At 39.3% G+C, this 15666-nt stretch overlaps 2 protein-coding genes across 3 annotated transcripts in view; one reads left to right on the top strand and one right to left on the bottom strand.

Moving 5' to 3' along the window:
• The window catches only part of thada (THADA armadillo repeat containing), a 109575-nt gene extending 106981 nt beyond the window's left edge, over positions 1-2594 (bottom strand). Inside the window, exons 1-4 of one of the 2 annotated variants that reach the window (XM_058050294.1) lie at positions 2536-2594; positions 2158-2307; positions 1951-2060; positions 1748-1878 (exon numbers count right to left, since the gene is read on the bottom strand). In XM_058050294.1, the coding sequence (XP_057906277.1) occupies positions 1748-1878; positions 1951-2060; positions 2158-2230 (314 nt within the window). In that variant the 5' untranslated portion in view covers positions 2231-2307; positions 2536-2594. Of the gene's footprint in view, positions 1-1747; positions 1879-1950; positions 2061-2157; positions 2308-2364; positions 2513-2535 lie in introns of those variants that run through there. The other variant, XM_058050303.1, reaches the window with a different exon arrangement.
• Positions 2595-3106: 512 nt separating this feature from the next.
• The window catches only part of plekhh2 (pleckstrin homology domain containing, family H (with MyTH4 domain) member 2), a 34380-nt gene continuing 21820 nt past the window's right edge, over positions 3107-15666 (top strand). Inside the window, exons 1-7 of the mRNA XM_058064453.1 lie at positions 3107-3316; positions 4402-4536; positions 14683-14745; positions 14818-14967; positions 15052-15135; positions 15225-15306; positions 15445-15630. Of these exons, the coding sequence (XP_057920436.1) occupies positions 4414-4536; positions 14683-14745; positions 14818-14967; positions 15052-15135; positions 15225-15306; positions 15445-15630 (688 nt within the window). The 5' untranslated portion in view covers positions 3107-3316; positions 4402-4413. The remainder of the gene's footprint in view (positions 3317-4401; positions 4537-14682; positions 14746-14817; positions 14968-15051; positions 15136-15224; positions 15307-15444; positions 15631-15666) is intronic.

Genomic DNA, 15666 nt, shown 5'->3' with positions numbered 1-15666 from the left:
TATATAATTTATTATATATATTATAATTATAATAATAATTAATTACATTATGTATCAATTATATTATATTTTTATATATTTATTATTTATTTTATTTATGTACTTATTTGTATAATTCTATCTGTAAACGTGTCAGATTATTAGCTATATGTTTTAAATATGTTCCATATATCCCTTTTTTCCAGAGCACTTTAAACATCAAACTTGAATTTTACATTTTTTACATTTTTTTAAAAAATTATTTTTATTGTTATTTTTTTTTACTGAAAAAGACATCCGACTTGCAAGTCATGTTGCCAGCATGTATGTATGTTAAAAGTTAGAAAGCAACTGGCGGGCCGGATTCAAACGCTTAGTGGGCCGCATGTGGCCCCCGGGCCGTAGTTTGCCCACCCCTGACTTAGAGCATAGAAAACCTTCTTTTTTTTACATTATTACAGCCCTCCAAACATGACATAACACCCCTGTAGCCGCCTTAACACTCATATTACACAATATACTAAACATAACAAAAGAAAATAACTCAAAGATTCATAACTTATGGCCGCAGTAGCATAATAATAATCTTTGTGATTATTATGTGAGATCATTCAAACCTCCAATAGAAAAAGCCTGTTGTTCAACACTCCAGTAACAATACTGACAGATAGTATTTCATATTATCATAGCGTCTTTCAATGCATGTTATGAATGCCTTATATTTGTATTTTAATTCATTTAGCCCAGGGGTGCCCAAGGGGCAGCTTGGGGGCAATTGGCGGCCTGGGATGTTATTTTATTGGCCTGCAGCAGCAAAAATACAAATATCAGCCGTAATTTGGCATGAATCAAAATATTAACAGGAAAAAGTTGAGAATAATGTAATATGAGGAAAATAATGTATTTTTTGTAGAATAATGTTGGAATATTAACAAAAAAAAATGTTGTGAAATAGAAACAAAACAACAAATAAAGTTGTCATTTTTGGACAATGAGGTAGTCCAAATATATTATATTATGAGAATACAGTCAAAATATTAAGGGCATAAAGTCATAAATCCAAGAAGAAATTTTACAGTCAGGAAGAAAGTTGAATTAGCTGGAACATTTTAAAAACAAGAAAATAAATTATAAGTAAATAATAAAGTAAATTGTAAATAATAAAGTCAAAATATTAACAGAACAAAGCTGTATTCTAGACAAAAGTTTTACAAGGATGAAGTCATAATATTATGGGGAAAATTTTCATTTTAGTAGCATACACGTGAAATATTGATGAAAAAATGTGTTTTTTTTTCCCCAAGTCGTATAACTTGTCATTATATGGAAAGGTTGGGCAAAAAGTTATAATGTGGAAATAAAGTCTAAATATTGTAGGAATGAAGTCATAATATTATGAGAAGAGCATGTGACTTTAAAAGTGACTTCACCACTTTATCTCCATATTTGAGGTGTAGTTTTTTTTTTCTTGAAATATATATCATTATTTGCATACATGTCGATTTAGCCATTTTTAAGCTTCAAATGCTTAATTTCAGGCATTAAAAAAATGTTAAGAAATTTTTATTGAAAAAAAATGTAATAAAAAAATTAAATTTTTTTGGATTTTTTTTTTTTTTTTTTTTTTTTTTTTTACGAGGGCTGTATTCAACTACGAAAGAACATTCATTATTAATTCCGGCATTAAAAAAAAAATATGGAGTGAAGCTGTGAAATCTGAACTGCAAAGTGACGAGAGATTACTGTACGAGTAAATGCAGTCGTGTACCTGGCAATGGCTCTTCGCAAAGGGTTCTTGGCCTGCTGGGAGATGTAGACCAAGGCCAATGTGTGCAGACATGCTCCTAAAAGCGCTTCATCCGTTTGCTCTTCGCCGAGTGCCTCCAGCTGTGAACCAACCTAATTGGCGTACAAACACAATATCTCAGGTACATCACTTATATTTAAGACATCCCTGTCAGAATGCAATACCTTTTTGACCAACTGGATCTGCTGCACTGGATCTTTTAGCTCCAAACAAGACTGCAGAGTGTGTGCAACCTGTCTCACTCCATCGTGTCCTCCATCTATAGATAGAGATGCTGGAGAAGGCAAGAAAACACCGTTCAGTATTATACTGTGATAAAGCAAAGTGTATCATTAACCATTGATGACCACAGTGGCTGTCAATCACATTACCTAATAAGTGGTGCAGTTTCTCTTCATCCAAAACCAAAGCCTCAACTTTGGGTGCCTTCTTTTTCACCACCATCACGCCACAGGAGCAGAATTCAACTTAGATTATTTTTTAAAACAGCACCTTTAGTCCCAAAGTTTATGTCAGCAGGTCTGCAAAAAAAAATACACTTTTATTAAAGAAGAAGAAGGAAACCAGGTAATACTTACCCTGTATTTCATACACGAACTTTCGCCACAATTTTAACATCAATTTATCTGCTGCTGATAGCAACTTAGGCTAGGCATAAACCAAGAGAAATACTGACAATACCATTTAGACACAAGTATAAAAGCTTCAAACGTCTAAATTGTAGGAATATGTGTGCAAATGTGACTTACCTTTACCGCTGCCCTGTATCATGTGGTTTAGGAAAAGACGCTACAGCTTCCGATATACGTCACTTTCCACAACTTCCGGTAGAGGACGTTCCAGAGTTAAACTCTCGTATTATATTACGCATCAATTCATTCATCATTCGCACTCACATTATGAAGAAATTTTAAGACTACGACCTAATAATACCGATAATAATTGTAGCACGTGGTGAAGAAAATCATCTGAGATGAGAAGACGTGCAATGAAATTATTTTGAAAGCAACAAACAACGCTTTTCAATGTTTTGTTGTAATTCAAACTTACTTTACACACTAGTAGTCTTGAATACAACATCCGGTTGGACAGACGCGTCAAATTAAGGGAAGTCTATAAAATTATTTGATGCAATCTAATATTTATTATAGCATCACTTAGCATCAGTCTTAGCATGGTTGAGGAGGGAACTAATTTGTTTTTTTTTTAAAATAATAATAATAAAACGGGGGCTGAGTAACCGAATAGCGCGCGAGTCTGTTATTGGTGGATGATATACGTCAATCAAATAGGCGTCATATTTCTCCCACACAGGGAAACGCCCACTAAAACTGTGATTGGATGTGTTTGACAAAACTACACTGTATCGCTGATACATTCCCAACTTTTACCTGAAACTCCTCGGATAGAGGACAACTGTGCTGTCTTTTTTTCACCTGAAATCGTTCGACTGGACTATCAAAAGTATAAAGAAGTCGCCGCCGAATATGGCTGGAAGCGGAGTTTTATAGCATACAGTATTTCCATTAGGTAAGTGGGCAAACTGGTGAAATGTCTTAACATCAATGACTATACTGTTGTATTGCATTTTTTTAAGAAAGATGTCGTGATGTCGTTTTTGGTTGTTTTTTTTTTTTCAGAGTAAAACAAAAAATATGAAAATACTACTTTAGAATGCCAGCCGGTTATGTGCTATAACTGTGGCGGGTCTTCATCATAGAGGAGTTATTGTTAGCATTGAAAGACATCAGTATGCGACTTTATGAATAAGAGTTCTTTTGAGAAGTGTTTTATCAACAAGTTCTACGGTGTCTAATCGTAAGTAAGACTGAAATGTAATTAATAAAAACATTGCATCATTCAACTATGATCTGGACACTGTCAATCTGACCAACAGGAAGTTGGAAAAAAAGTCACAAAAAAGGCCATCAAGCAGACAAAAAACAAAAAAACAAAAACAAGCATGACTCAGGGGTGAAACAGCCTCTCAACTGCCAACCACATCCTTTCTTCATCTCTATGAAATGACACTCTGAAGAAAAATAAAAAGATAATCATACAGAGAATTTGCTGTATGTCCACCATGATGGAAAATCCTAGAAAATGATCTTCAATGGGATGAACGTTCATCGAGACTCATCCAAGTCATCATCAGTGTTTGCCACATCTAAGCAAGCGTCAGAAATAAGCCCGTGGAAGCCGCTTTATGACCTTTCTCCACACATGTTTGCAGTCTCTTTGCTCAGACGCCAGCCTGGTAATGAGAGGTTATTATATGGAGGGAAAAGCCGCGCTTTCTAGCATATACCGTCTGGCATCAAAGATTCCCATCCGGCGTTGTCTTTTATCTGTTTTCCAACGACAGCACTGGGAAACTGGGGATGTTTTGTTTTTTTTTTCGCTTGGTCGAGCTCAGCGATACACCCACTGCCCACACTGGTCCAGCTGGGATCAACCTCGGAATATTTCAAGGTGGTGGCGACTGCAAAACAACCCCCAAAAACATTCCATGGCATTTCATTTGGGATATAAACACCAAAGAGTCAACGTATCACCGATTATTAATTAATTTATGTTTATGTGTGACATCAGTGTGTTCTGTATGTGTTTTCCAGAGACAAGGCAATATGGCGGAAGGAGAGGAGACAATGAGTCAGGAGGATTGGAAGGACAAGTGTATGGTCCTCGAAGCTCTACTCATGAAGTTCAGGGTTCAGATCATCAAAATTAGAGAGCTCACTGCTGACAAGGTTGGTTAGAGTTTCCATTTCCAGTCACTGTCAAGGGATTCTATTGTCAGAGTTCAAATATTGAGGTGAAATAAACAAAAATATTAATTGAGATTGCTGTTTATCAGTGGATGGTGTGTTAGGCATGTGGAAACAATCCCAGAAGATCATGCAAATATGCTTCCTAGCATCTGTGAGCGGTATGAGTATGACTTTAAATGACTCTAAATATGGCATCCTATTAGCAATATATTCATTATGTCTCCTCTGGACATGTCCGAACCATCTCAGTCTGGCCTCTCTGACTTTATCTCCAAGGCCTCTAACATATAATGTCCCTCTGATCTACTCCTTCCTGATCCTTTCCATCCTGGTCACTCCCAATGAGAGACCAGGCAGGGAAGAAACTGAAAAAAAAACAAATTTCCGATATATGAGACAGTATTGCAGACCTTCACTATAACAGTCTTTTAATTGTTTCATACAAATAATTGATGGCGTGATCACCCAAAGACCATGCAAATATGCCTCCTTGCATCTGTGAGCGGTATGAGTATGAATTTGGTGTGACGCCTTCTACCTGGCAGCTCTAAACACAGCATCCTATTACCAATATATTCACTATCTCACCTTTGGACATGTCCCAACCATCTCAGTCTGGCCTAAAGGACTTTATCTCCAAGGCTTCTAACATGTATTGTCCCTCTGATGTACTTCTTCCTGATCCTATCCATCCTGGTCACTCCCAATGAGAGACCAGGTAGGGAAGAAACTGAGAAAAACCCAGATTTCCGATATATGAGACAGTATTGCAGACCCTTTTAATCGTTTCATACAAATAATTGATGGCGTGATCACCGAAAGACCATGCAAATATGCCTCCTAGCATCTGTGAGCGGTATGAGTATGACTTTGGTATGACGCCTCCTACTGGCAGCTCTAAATACGGCATCCTATTACCAATATACAGTAAACCTCGGATATATCGGATTCAATTGTTCCCACTGGTTTTGTCCGATATAAGCGAAATCCGTTATATGCGTATACCGGAAAATGTCCGTTTTACGCATATATCGGATTTATATCCGGTATATGCGTAAATCGGATTTTATCCGTTATAAAAAGGCACTTCCTTGACTATGTTTCCAATGTACCTGGACTGGGCAATGAAAAGAGACGTAAGGTAATGAGAATGTAACTTTATTGGACTCTGAGCATAACAAATTGTTAATTAAGCTAGGCCCTGTTACGCCCGTCAGGCCTACGTTATTTCCAATAGCGAGGTTAAGATCTCATTCACTGCTGTGCTAGTATTATTGACGTCACTCACTTTTATATTTGTCCTAAATCTGGAGCCAGGAGAAAGACAATAGCCAGTGACATCAACAAGATTAGCATAACGATGCGGCCATCCGATATATGCCAGGGAAATTTAATGGAAATGCATTGGAACGGGACTGCAGATTTTGTCCGAAATAGGCGAAATCCATTATAAAAAAAATCCGATATATGCAATGAATTTTTATTGGAAATGCATTACAGAAAAATCAGTTCTTTTTTATCTGTCCGTTGTGAGCGAATTTCCGATATATCCGAGTCCGATATATCCGAGGTTTACTGTATTCACTATCTCACCTTTGGACATGTCTGAACCATCTCAGTCTGGCCGATAACTGACTTTATCTCCAAGGCCTCTAACATGTATTGTCCCTCTGATGTACTTCTTCCTGATCCTATCCATCCTGGTCACTCCCAATGAGAGACCAGGCAGAGAGGAAACTGAAAAAAAAACAAATTTCCGATATATGAGACAGAATTGCAGACCCTCACTATAACAGTCCTTTAATCGTTTCATACAAATAATTGATGGTGTTTTTCACCACAGTCCAAAGTGATTATTATTAGCATGCACTTGGTCTCTGCTCTGTGATTCCCAGCACTGCAGACAAAGCTTGTTGTTTTAAAGTTGTGCAGGGGCGTGTGCGCCTTTGCAAACCCATTGACAGTGTATTCACTTGGTAATGTGAATTGACAAAAACATTTACTAGCCTATTTTTTGTCTTTTTTTCTTTCAAATTAGTCATTATCTTTTCCGTTCATCCATTTGTGTGCTGAGTCTCCACTGTGTGTGTATTTGATCGTGTCCTTTGGCAGACCCTGCAATGTAATGAAATCCTAGAAAGCTTCTGAGAAATGATAGCGAGGGAATGAGGGCAAGAAAATAAAGTAGAAAGAAGTGGGGGGGGGGGGGGGGGGGGGGGGGGCTGGTGTAAAGATTGAGCTCCCCAAGGGAGGAAATACCTAGTTTGGTAAATTGTGTTTGTGTATGCGTGTGTTGCAGAAAGTCTGCTTTGTGTTTGTGTTGTGTCTGTGTTCATATTAATTCATAAAAACGTGTGCTCCAAGAATAAAGTTGAAATATTATGGCAATAAGGTCATAATTCATAATTACGAGAAGAAAATGTATAAGAACAAAGTTGTAATAGTCAGCTGGGATAAGCTCCAGCACACCCCAGCAGAGTATGTATAAAGTATTTTTTATTATTATTATTTTTATTATTAATAATTTTAATTAATTATAATACATATAATTAATTTAATTATTTTTTGATTAATTAATTATTATTATATATATTTTAAAAGTACTCCGGTTTCCTCCCACATTCCAAAAACATGCTAGGTTAATTGGAGACTCCAAATTGTCCATAGGTATGAATGTGAGTGTGAATGGTTGTTTGTCTATATGTGTCCTGTGATTGGCTGGCGACCTGTCCAGGGTCTACCCCGCCTCTCGCCCAAAGACAGCTGGGATAGACTCCAGCACCCCCCACGACCCTCGTGAGGATAAGTGGTAGAAAATGAATGAATGAATATTTTAAAAGTTGTAATATTATGAGAATCAAACAAAACAAACGTGTAAATCTTGAAAATGAGGTTGGGGAAAAGTATATAATATTATAATATAAAGGGAATAAAATCAAAACATTGTGGGAATAAAGTCGTAACATAGCATAAGAAGAGAGTTAAACAACAAAACAACTTCAAAAATTGGGGAGAAAAGAGCTTAAACCAAAGTTCATAATAATACACTTTTTAATTTACAGTATATCAGAAAGCTGAAATGAATTTTATATTGGAATATATATATAACTTCTTAGCATATCTACATATGTTGCTTTACAAAATATCAAAGTGGTCTTTTTCATGATGTGGCCCTTGGTGGAAAACGTTTGGCCACCTTGATATAGAGGATCCATTATATTAGATTCAGAGTGATGTGGACTTAACATTCATTCATTCATTTTCTACCGCTTTTTCCTCATGAGGGTCGCGGGGGGTGCTGGAGCCTACCCCAGCTGTCTTCGGGCGTGAGGCGGGGTACACCCTGGACTGGTCGCCAGCCAATCACAGGGCACATATAGACAAACAACCATTCACACTCACATTCATACCTATGGACAATTATGGACAAACCTAGCATGTTTTTGGAATGTGGGAGGAAACCGGAGTACCCGGAGAAAATCCACGCATGCACGGGGAGAACATGCAAACTCCACACAGAGATGCCCGAGGGTGGAATTGAACCCTGTTCTCCTAGCTGTGAGGTCTGTGCGCTAACCCCTAGACCACCGTGCCGCCCTTTGGACTTAACATGTCAATATTTTTATAGTATATTTTGTTTGTATTTAGTATTTTTGTTATGATACAAGTGTGTCTAATGTTCTGGCCAATCAATGAATCTATTAGTAAAAACAATGTAACTTTAGTGAGCATATAGTGTGCAGATGTGTCTACAGGCCATGCCGAGCAGGTCAAGTCCTGCAGGGGATGTGGGTCGTCGAGGCTGAGAAAGAGGCTTTGTGAGCTGGCTGTGGACGGAGGAGGGATGACTGGAGTTCAGGAGGAGGTTGGACACAGAGCGCCGGTTGTGGAATTCCAGGAATGGAAGTCAATTTAGAGTGGATCCGAACAGGGAATGGACTTCAGAGGAGGCAGCAGCGAGCAAAACAGAGGTTACCGAGGGTGTGGGAGAGGTGACAGGTCAAATTTGTGTGTCGGATAAGCTCAATAGGGGTCTCATATTAGACGGGAATATATTCAATGAATCCAACCTCTTGCTGCTAATCCCACTACATATATGTATATCTTACACAAAAAGCCATACACACAAACTTGGTTTTTATATGTTGTTATGTCTGCTGTGTGTGTATACTCTATATAGTACAGGGGTGGGCAAACTACGGCCCGGGGGCCACATGCAGCCCACCAAACGTTTGAATCCGGCCCGCCAGTTGCTTTTAAGTATTTCAACTTTTAACATACCAGCTGGCAACATGACTTTCAAGTCAGATGTCTTATTCAGTAAAAAAAAAAAAATAAATCGTAGTTTGATGTGGTCTGATGTTTAAAGTGCTCCTGAAAAAAAGGAAACAAGAACATATAGCTGATAGTATGACAATTAAAATTAGACAAATAATTCAAGGCGTAAAATTATTAAAAATATTAAAAAACTATTAAAAATTATTAAAAATTATTAATAATTATTAAAAATTATTAATAATTATTAAAAATTATTAATAATTATTTAGAAATATTTAAAAAATATTAAAATCATTTAATTATTAAAATTATTAAAATTATAAGCGTAAAATCATGTGTGTTAAATATATGTTCTGGCCCCCCGCACAATTTTGTTAACTCAATGCGGCCCATGAGTCAAAAAGTTTGCCCACCCCTGATATAGTATATCTCATGCCTTGTAATTAGCATGCCCTTCTCTGCCAGATGCTATATCTGCTATTTGGAGACACGAGTGGCTTGTGGTGCAGCGCAGCGAGCGAGAGGAAGACCGGGTGTTGGAAAATCTGAGTTACTGTTACAGTTTTCATGACTTCTTATAACCAACAGAATCATCTGCTGTGTATTTAAATCTCATTTACTTTTCAAAATGATAAATCTTCGATTGAACTTTAAAATCCATGACCTTAAATAAGAGCCACGTCAGAGTCCAAGCTTGGGCATAAACAGTGACATCATGTCATAAACCTGCATTCTTAGAAATGGTTTCTCCCAAATCACACTGAACCAACAAGTGGCTACGGCTGCAGAAAAGGCCGGTTGTGTCCAGAGAAGGTCTGGTTTGTGGAAACCGACAGGGTGTGGCTGCTTCTTGCTGGTCTCTGCGAGGGAACAGAAGCTGAGTGAAAGCTGAAGCTCAGCCATGCCGACCTCGACTTTTTTTTTTCTTTGTTTGTTTTCAACAAGAAAACTAAAAAGAGCAGAAGTAAAATCATCAGTTTAACAAAATCAAACATAGTATCATGAGGAGAAATGTCACGCAAACTCAGAGAAGTTGAAATAGTTAAATAACATTAACAACGAAAACAAAGATACCAAACCAACAGCGACATAAGACCACCACTGAGCTATTCAAAATAAGCTGGTGAGACAGGAGACCCCTGTGATGGTACCGCCATCATAAGACAGGACACACGATGTGTTCAGGTTCAAGACATAATTAGTCTAATGACACCTAGAGAGTAAAGTTGAAAAAGTGAATCTGGAGGCCATGGACGTTATATCCGCTTGTGGATTCCCCCGTGGGACAAAAGTGAGCTAACTAACAAACCAACTGCATTGCTCGTTTGTTTTAAAAACAAAATGTCACTGTGGTAAAAAGTCACATTTGGAGTCCGAAGACCAAGTCTGTACTTTACATTGTGCGCAGCTAGTACAATAGAATAGAATATCTTTATTGTCATTGTTATAATACAACAAAATTAAAGTGCAAACCAGACAGTGCATGATTGACGACCATACATAAAAGCTATATATATATATATATATATTAAAAAAAAGACTTTAAAAACATATAAGAAGCCTAAATAGACATAAACATAAATACCATTCTGCCCTGTGATTGGCTGGCGACCAGTCAATCGCCCAAAGACAGCTGGGATAGGCTCCAGCACCCCGCGGGGCGGCACGGCGGTCGAGTGGTTAGCGCGCAGACCTCACAGCTAGGAGACCAGGGTTCAAGTCCACCCTCGGCCATCTCTGTGTGGAGTTTGCATGTTTTCTCCGGGTACTCCGGTTTCCTCCCACATTCCAAAAACATGCTAGGTTAATTATTCATTCATTCATTTTCTACCGCTTTTTCCTCACGAGGGTCGCGGGGTGCTGGAGCCTACCCCAGCTGTCTTCGGGCGTGAGGCGGGGTACACCCTGGACTGGTCGCCAGCCAATCACAGGGCACGTATAGACAAACAACCATTCACACTCACATTCATACCTATGGACAATTTGGAGTGGCCAATTAACCTAGCATGTTTTTGGAATGTGGGAGGAAACCGGAGTACCCGGAGAAAACCCACGCATGCACGGGGAGAACATGCAAACTCCACACAGAGATGCCCGAGGGTGGAATTGAACCCTGGTCTCCTAGCTGTGAGGTCTGTGCGCTAACCCCTAGACCACCGTGCCGCCCCTAGGTTAATTAGCCACTCCAAATTGTCCATAGGTATGAATGTGAGTGTGAATGGTTGTTTGTCTATATGTGCCCCGTGATTGGCTGGTGACCAGTCCAGGGTGTACCCCGCCTCTCGCCCAAAGACAGCTGGGATAGGCTCCAGCACCCCCTGCGACCCTCGTGAGGAAAAGCGGTAGAAAATGAATGAATAAATACCTTTCATATTGCATTCATATAATCCATTCAAGTCTACTTTCATAATTTGACAAAAAGGCAAAACGTGTAAACAAGAATAGTCGAACGCCAATAGGTTTGATTAGGGTGTGATCAAACATGCTGGTATCGATTGGCATAGCCAAGCTGTCAAAAACTGAAGCCATTGAAGTTGGACAGATTAGTTTTGATTCTCGCGACAATATATGGGACAAACGGCTTCTTCTCGGCTCTATAAGAGACGTATCGTTTTGTTGGCAACGCTACGTGACACGGCGGACGCCACAGCAATCGGAAAGGCACCGATCATGTGTGTGCTTTTTTTTAAGGAAATCGACCTATATATTGGCCGATATCGGCGGGGTACCCAGCGGGGTAAAGGCCCCGGGGCAGACCTAGTCTCACAGCTGGCCTGGGAACGCCTTGGTGTCCTCCCGGTGGAGCTGGAGGAGGTGGCTGGGGACCGGGAAGTCTGGGCTTCCCTACTAAGACTGCTACCCGGATAAGCAGAGGAAAATAGATGGATGGATGGGTCTATATTGATTGGTGGCCGATCGATCAGAGCATTTCTCTACTCGGAACTTGAATGCATTACATGTTTTTTTTTCATATAGTATATATTATATAAGGGCGGCACGGCGGTCTAGCGGTTAGCGCGCAGACCTCACAGCTAGGAGACCAGGGTTCAATTCCACCCTCGGCCATCTCTGTGTGGAGTTTGCATGTTCTCCCCGTGCATGCGTGGGTTTTCTCCGGGTACTCCGGTTTCCTCCCACATTCCAAAAACATGCTAGGTTAATTGGCGACTCCAAATTGTCCATAGGTATGAATGTGAGTGTGAATGGTTGTTTGTCTATATGTGCCCTGTGATTGGCTGGCGACCAGTCCAGGGTGTACCCCGCCTCTCGCCCGAAGACAGCTGGGATAGGCTCCAGCACCCCCGCGACCCTCGTGAGGAAAAAGCGGTAGAAAATGAATGAATGAATGAATATATTATATAGTAAAATTGGGAAGCAACAGTATACTGTAAGTGTGTAATACAGTGTACTAGTGATTTTCCAAAGTGACATTTTGGATGTGAGTGAAGATGTCCACTTGTCTGTGCTGTGAACGTTCTGACATGTTGGTGTTGCTGTTTGAACACACTTCTGGTTTTCATGCTGTTTTCATCCACGTACAAAGACCTGCTTGTGCTTTTATAGATGTGACACCTCATTATCATTATGCAACTGCTTCAAGGTGTTGAATACAGCGCTTGTGTAGTATAGTACCTGAAGTTCATGTTTTTATGTGTAGTGTGTATTTTCCTCCTTACTGCTTTTTTGGCTTTTTTTAATCATTTTTTTTATAAAGTTGTGTTTATTTATGAGATATAGGAAATTCAAATCATGGCTCGCACTTGTCTGTGTGGAGTTTGCGTGTTTTCCCAGGCTTACGTGTGTTTTCTGTGGGTACTCCAGTTTCCTCCCACAGTCCAAAAGCATGCTTATTAAGTTACTGGAGACAAACTTGGTCCTAGTTGTGAAACCGAATGGTTCTTTGTCTACATGTGCCCTGTGATTGACTGGCGCCCAGTCCTTGTCCCCTCCTCTTGACCAAAATGATTGATGAAGACAAGCGGTAGCAAATACCTTCAGACAATTGGTCAAAGATGAAGGTTTTCAAGGTTAGATGTAGCATTTTCTTCACTTTTTATTCTGACTGCAACTAACAATTATTTTTAGTGGATTAATCGGAAGCTTGAGTTTTGATTAATTGAGTAATTCAGCCCTAGACAGAGCATAATTCAGCACCTATGTATTTCAATGTCTTGCTTTAACTAAACCACAAAGATAATAGGTATGCTTTCATGGATGACAAAGGAAAATAATCATCAAACACCAAAATAGTTGTCAATTAATTGGATAATGGATTAATCACGACTTTCTGGGCCCTGCAATTGGTTGGTGACCAGTCCAGGGTGTACCCCATTTCTCACCCGAAGTCAGCTGGGATAGGCTCCAGCATACCTATGACTCTATTCTCGGAAAATAAAGTCAGAATTACAAGAAAAAAATGAACCCATAATATTATATGAAAAAATAATGTCATTTTTATTAGCATAGAGTTGAATTATGAAAGAAAAAAAATATTTTGTTAAACAAACAAAACAAAATAAAGTTGACATTGGGTTGTGCAAAAGTCCTAATATGATGGGAATAAATTCAAAATATTATAAGAATAAAGTCATAATACTAAGAAAAGCAAATTTGCAAGATTATTTTCAGAGAAGTTGAGATGTTGAAAAGACAATATCTATATTTTTTTTAGGGTTGTCAAAAATACGGCGGTAACTAATTTATTTCATTAATTACGTTTTTAGCGTAATTAACGCCTGCGCACCAGCAAGCACGCCGCTGAAATGATGACATTTACATTTACCTTAAACTATGGGATGTCTGTGAGCACAATCCCTCATTGCTCATAATAACACAGTTTAAAGTGGGATTCAAATATTCTACTACTAGTAGACTAGTATTTGACAAATAGATTGGTGTGCTAGCTTTTAGCTTGATTGGCATAGTCCAGGGGTCGGCAACCTTTACTATGAAAAGAGCCATTTCACCCACTTGCCCACTAAAGAAAAATAGCCTGGAGCCGCAAAACGTTGTATGTTTAAAACAACATTGGAGGGAAAAAAAAAGACGAGTTGGAGTACTCTTGCTAGTACTGGAGATAAACTTTTGTTTTTAAATGAGCTCTAATTTAATTTTTAGAATCGTCAAATAACTCATTAATAATAATTAATAACTCAAATAACTCAAAGTATTACTCATTTCCCTTCATGTTAACCTGTCAGAGAGAACTGGATAGCATCCTGTCTGCTCATTCAGTCACCAGTCAGAACTCAGTCAGGATGCATTCATGGTCTCACACAAAGTTGGATTTTTGTAAACTCATAACAAAGACGTGCATTTTCACCACACGGGTGCTAAAAAATATTAAAGCATTGCAAAGGGAGCCGCAACAAAGAGGCTGGAGAGCCACATGCGGCTCTGGAGCCGCGGGTTGCTGACCCCTGGCATAGTCGGTTCATTTGGAGCTCTTAATACATACTAATATATATCATAATTTATCTTTCTATTCATCAAATACCGTAAAATGGGCATAAATCATAAGTTGTTAATGGTGATTAATCATGATTAATGTGTAAAAAATTAATCTGTGATTAATCTGATTTAAAAAAAATTTAAATCATTTGACAGCCCCAGTTTTTTTATGAATGAATGAATTGCCATATTTGGTTCATTGCTTGTTGTTTATGATGCAGTGACCTTATCTTAAGCGGTGTTCTCCTCAATGAACCAGACTGGGCACATCCATGTGCTATGAGGGCACGGGGGGAGTGTCGAGTGCCCTTTGGTTTTAGAAAGATAGACGTGTGTGTGTGTGTGTGTATTGGAAGCAAAGTCACAGCAGTAGTCCATGTTTTGGTGTGTTTGCAGATTCAACAACTGGAGACGCAGGTGATTGATTCAGAAAAACGAGCGTTTACTGCTCAGCAGCAGGTAAGTCATCAGACTTATGTATGTTGCGTTATAAAGCTCTTACCGTACACGTTTACATGTGCACAATTCCAGTTACAGTGGATGGAGGAGAAGCTGAAGGCTCCGGATGGTCTGTCGGAAAACTCCGAGAAGCTTTTATTTCAGCGCTGCCAGGAGCTCCAGGCTTTAGTGCAGGAGAAGGAAGGCGTTATCGCTCAGCTTGAGCAGCAGTTGGAAGAACAGGTATCATCGTCTTCCTTTTTAAAAGAACAATGGCTGATGTTTGTACTGCACCTCCGTGACCTTTGCTTTGTTTCCACGCCAAAGAAACAGTCGAGGCTACAAGATGCCAAGACAGTGGAGGAGAAAGCAGCCAAGATCAAGGAATGGGTGATGCTCAAGTTGTCAGAGGTGGAGAAAAATGTGTTCGTGCAGTTTGAAGCGGAAGGGAAAGACTTCAATCGCCAACGACCTCCACCTAAAATGTGTTTGTTCTTCAGTTTGAGGTGGAGAACGCTGCATTACGAGAAACCAATAAGCAACAGGAAGCTCAGATTAGGCAGCTGGAGAATAAAATACAAGGTAAGTCTGAAACCGAAATTGCTTTTGATTGGCGTATTCCTATAAATTTTCCTATAAATTAGTACTGTACTGTACTTACTTATTTCAGTGATTACTCACGTAAAAGGTTCCTGTAATTGTCTGTTTTTTTTCTTCCAGAATTTGAGCTGAAGTACTCAGGTGGACGAGCTGTTTTGTGCAGACCAGGTGAAGCCCAGCGTGTCAGCAGTCTGACATTTGGCTGCTTTCAGGTTCGAGGGAAAAGTCCTCAGGTCTTAACGGGACCTTCACCTTCCCAGAGGAGCCTCAGCGCCCAGGGAGAGACTGAAGGAAGGATCAACACGGGTAGGAATGCTCAATATGTGCTCTTTTTCCATAGTT

This window comes from Doryrhamphus excisus, chromosome 2, assembly GCF_030265055.1.
Source record: "Doryrhamphus excisus isolate RoL2022-K1 chromosome 2, RoL_Dexc_1.0, whole genome shotgun sequence".
In the NCBI taxonomy this organism is placed as follows: domain Eukaryota; kingdom Metazoa; phylum Chordata; class Actinopteri; order Syngnathiformes; family Syngnathidae; genus Doryrhamphus; species Doryrhamphus excisus.
Note: the sequence above shows the minus strand (reverse complement) of the source record. Positions and strands in the feature narration are given on the sequence as shown.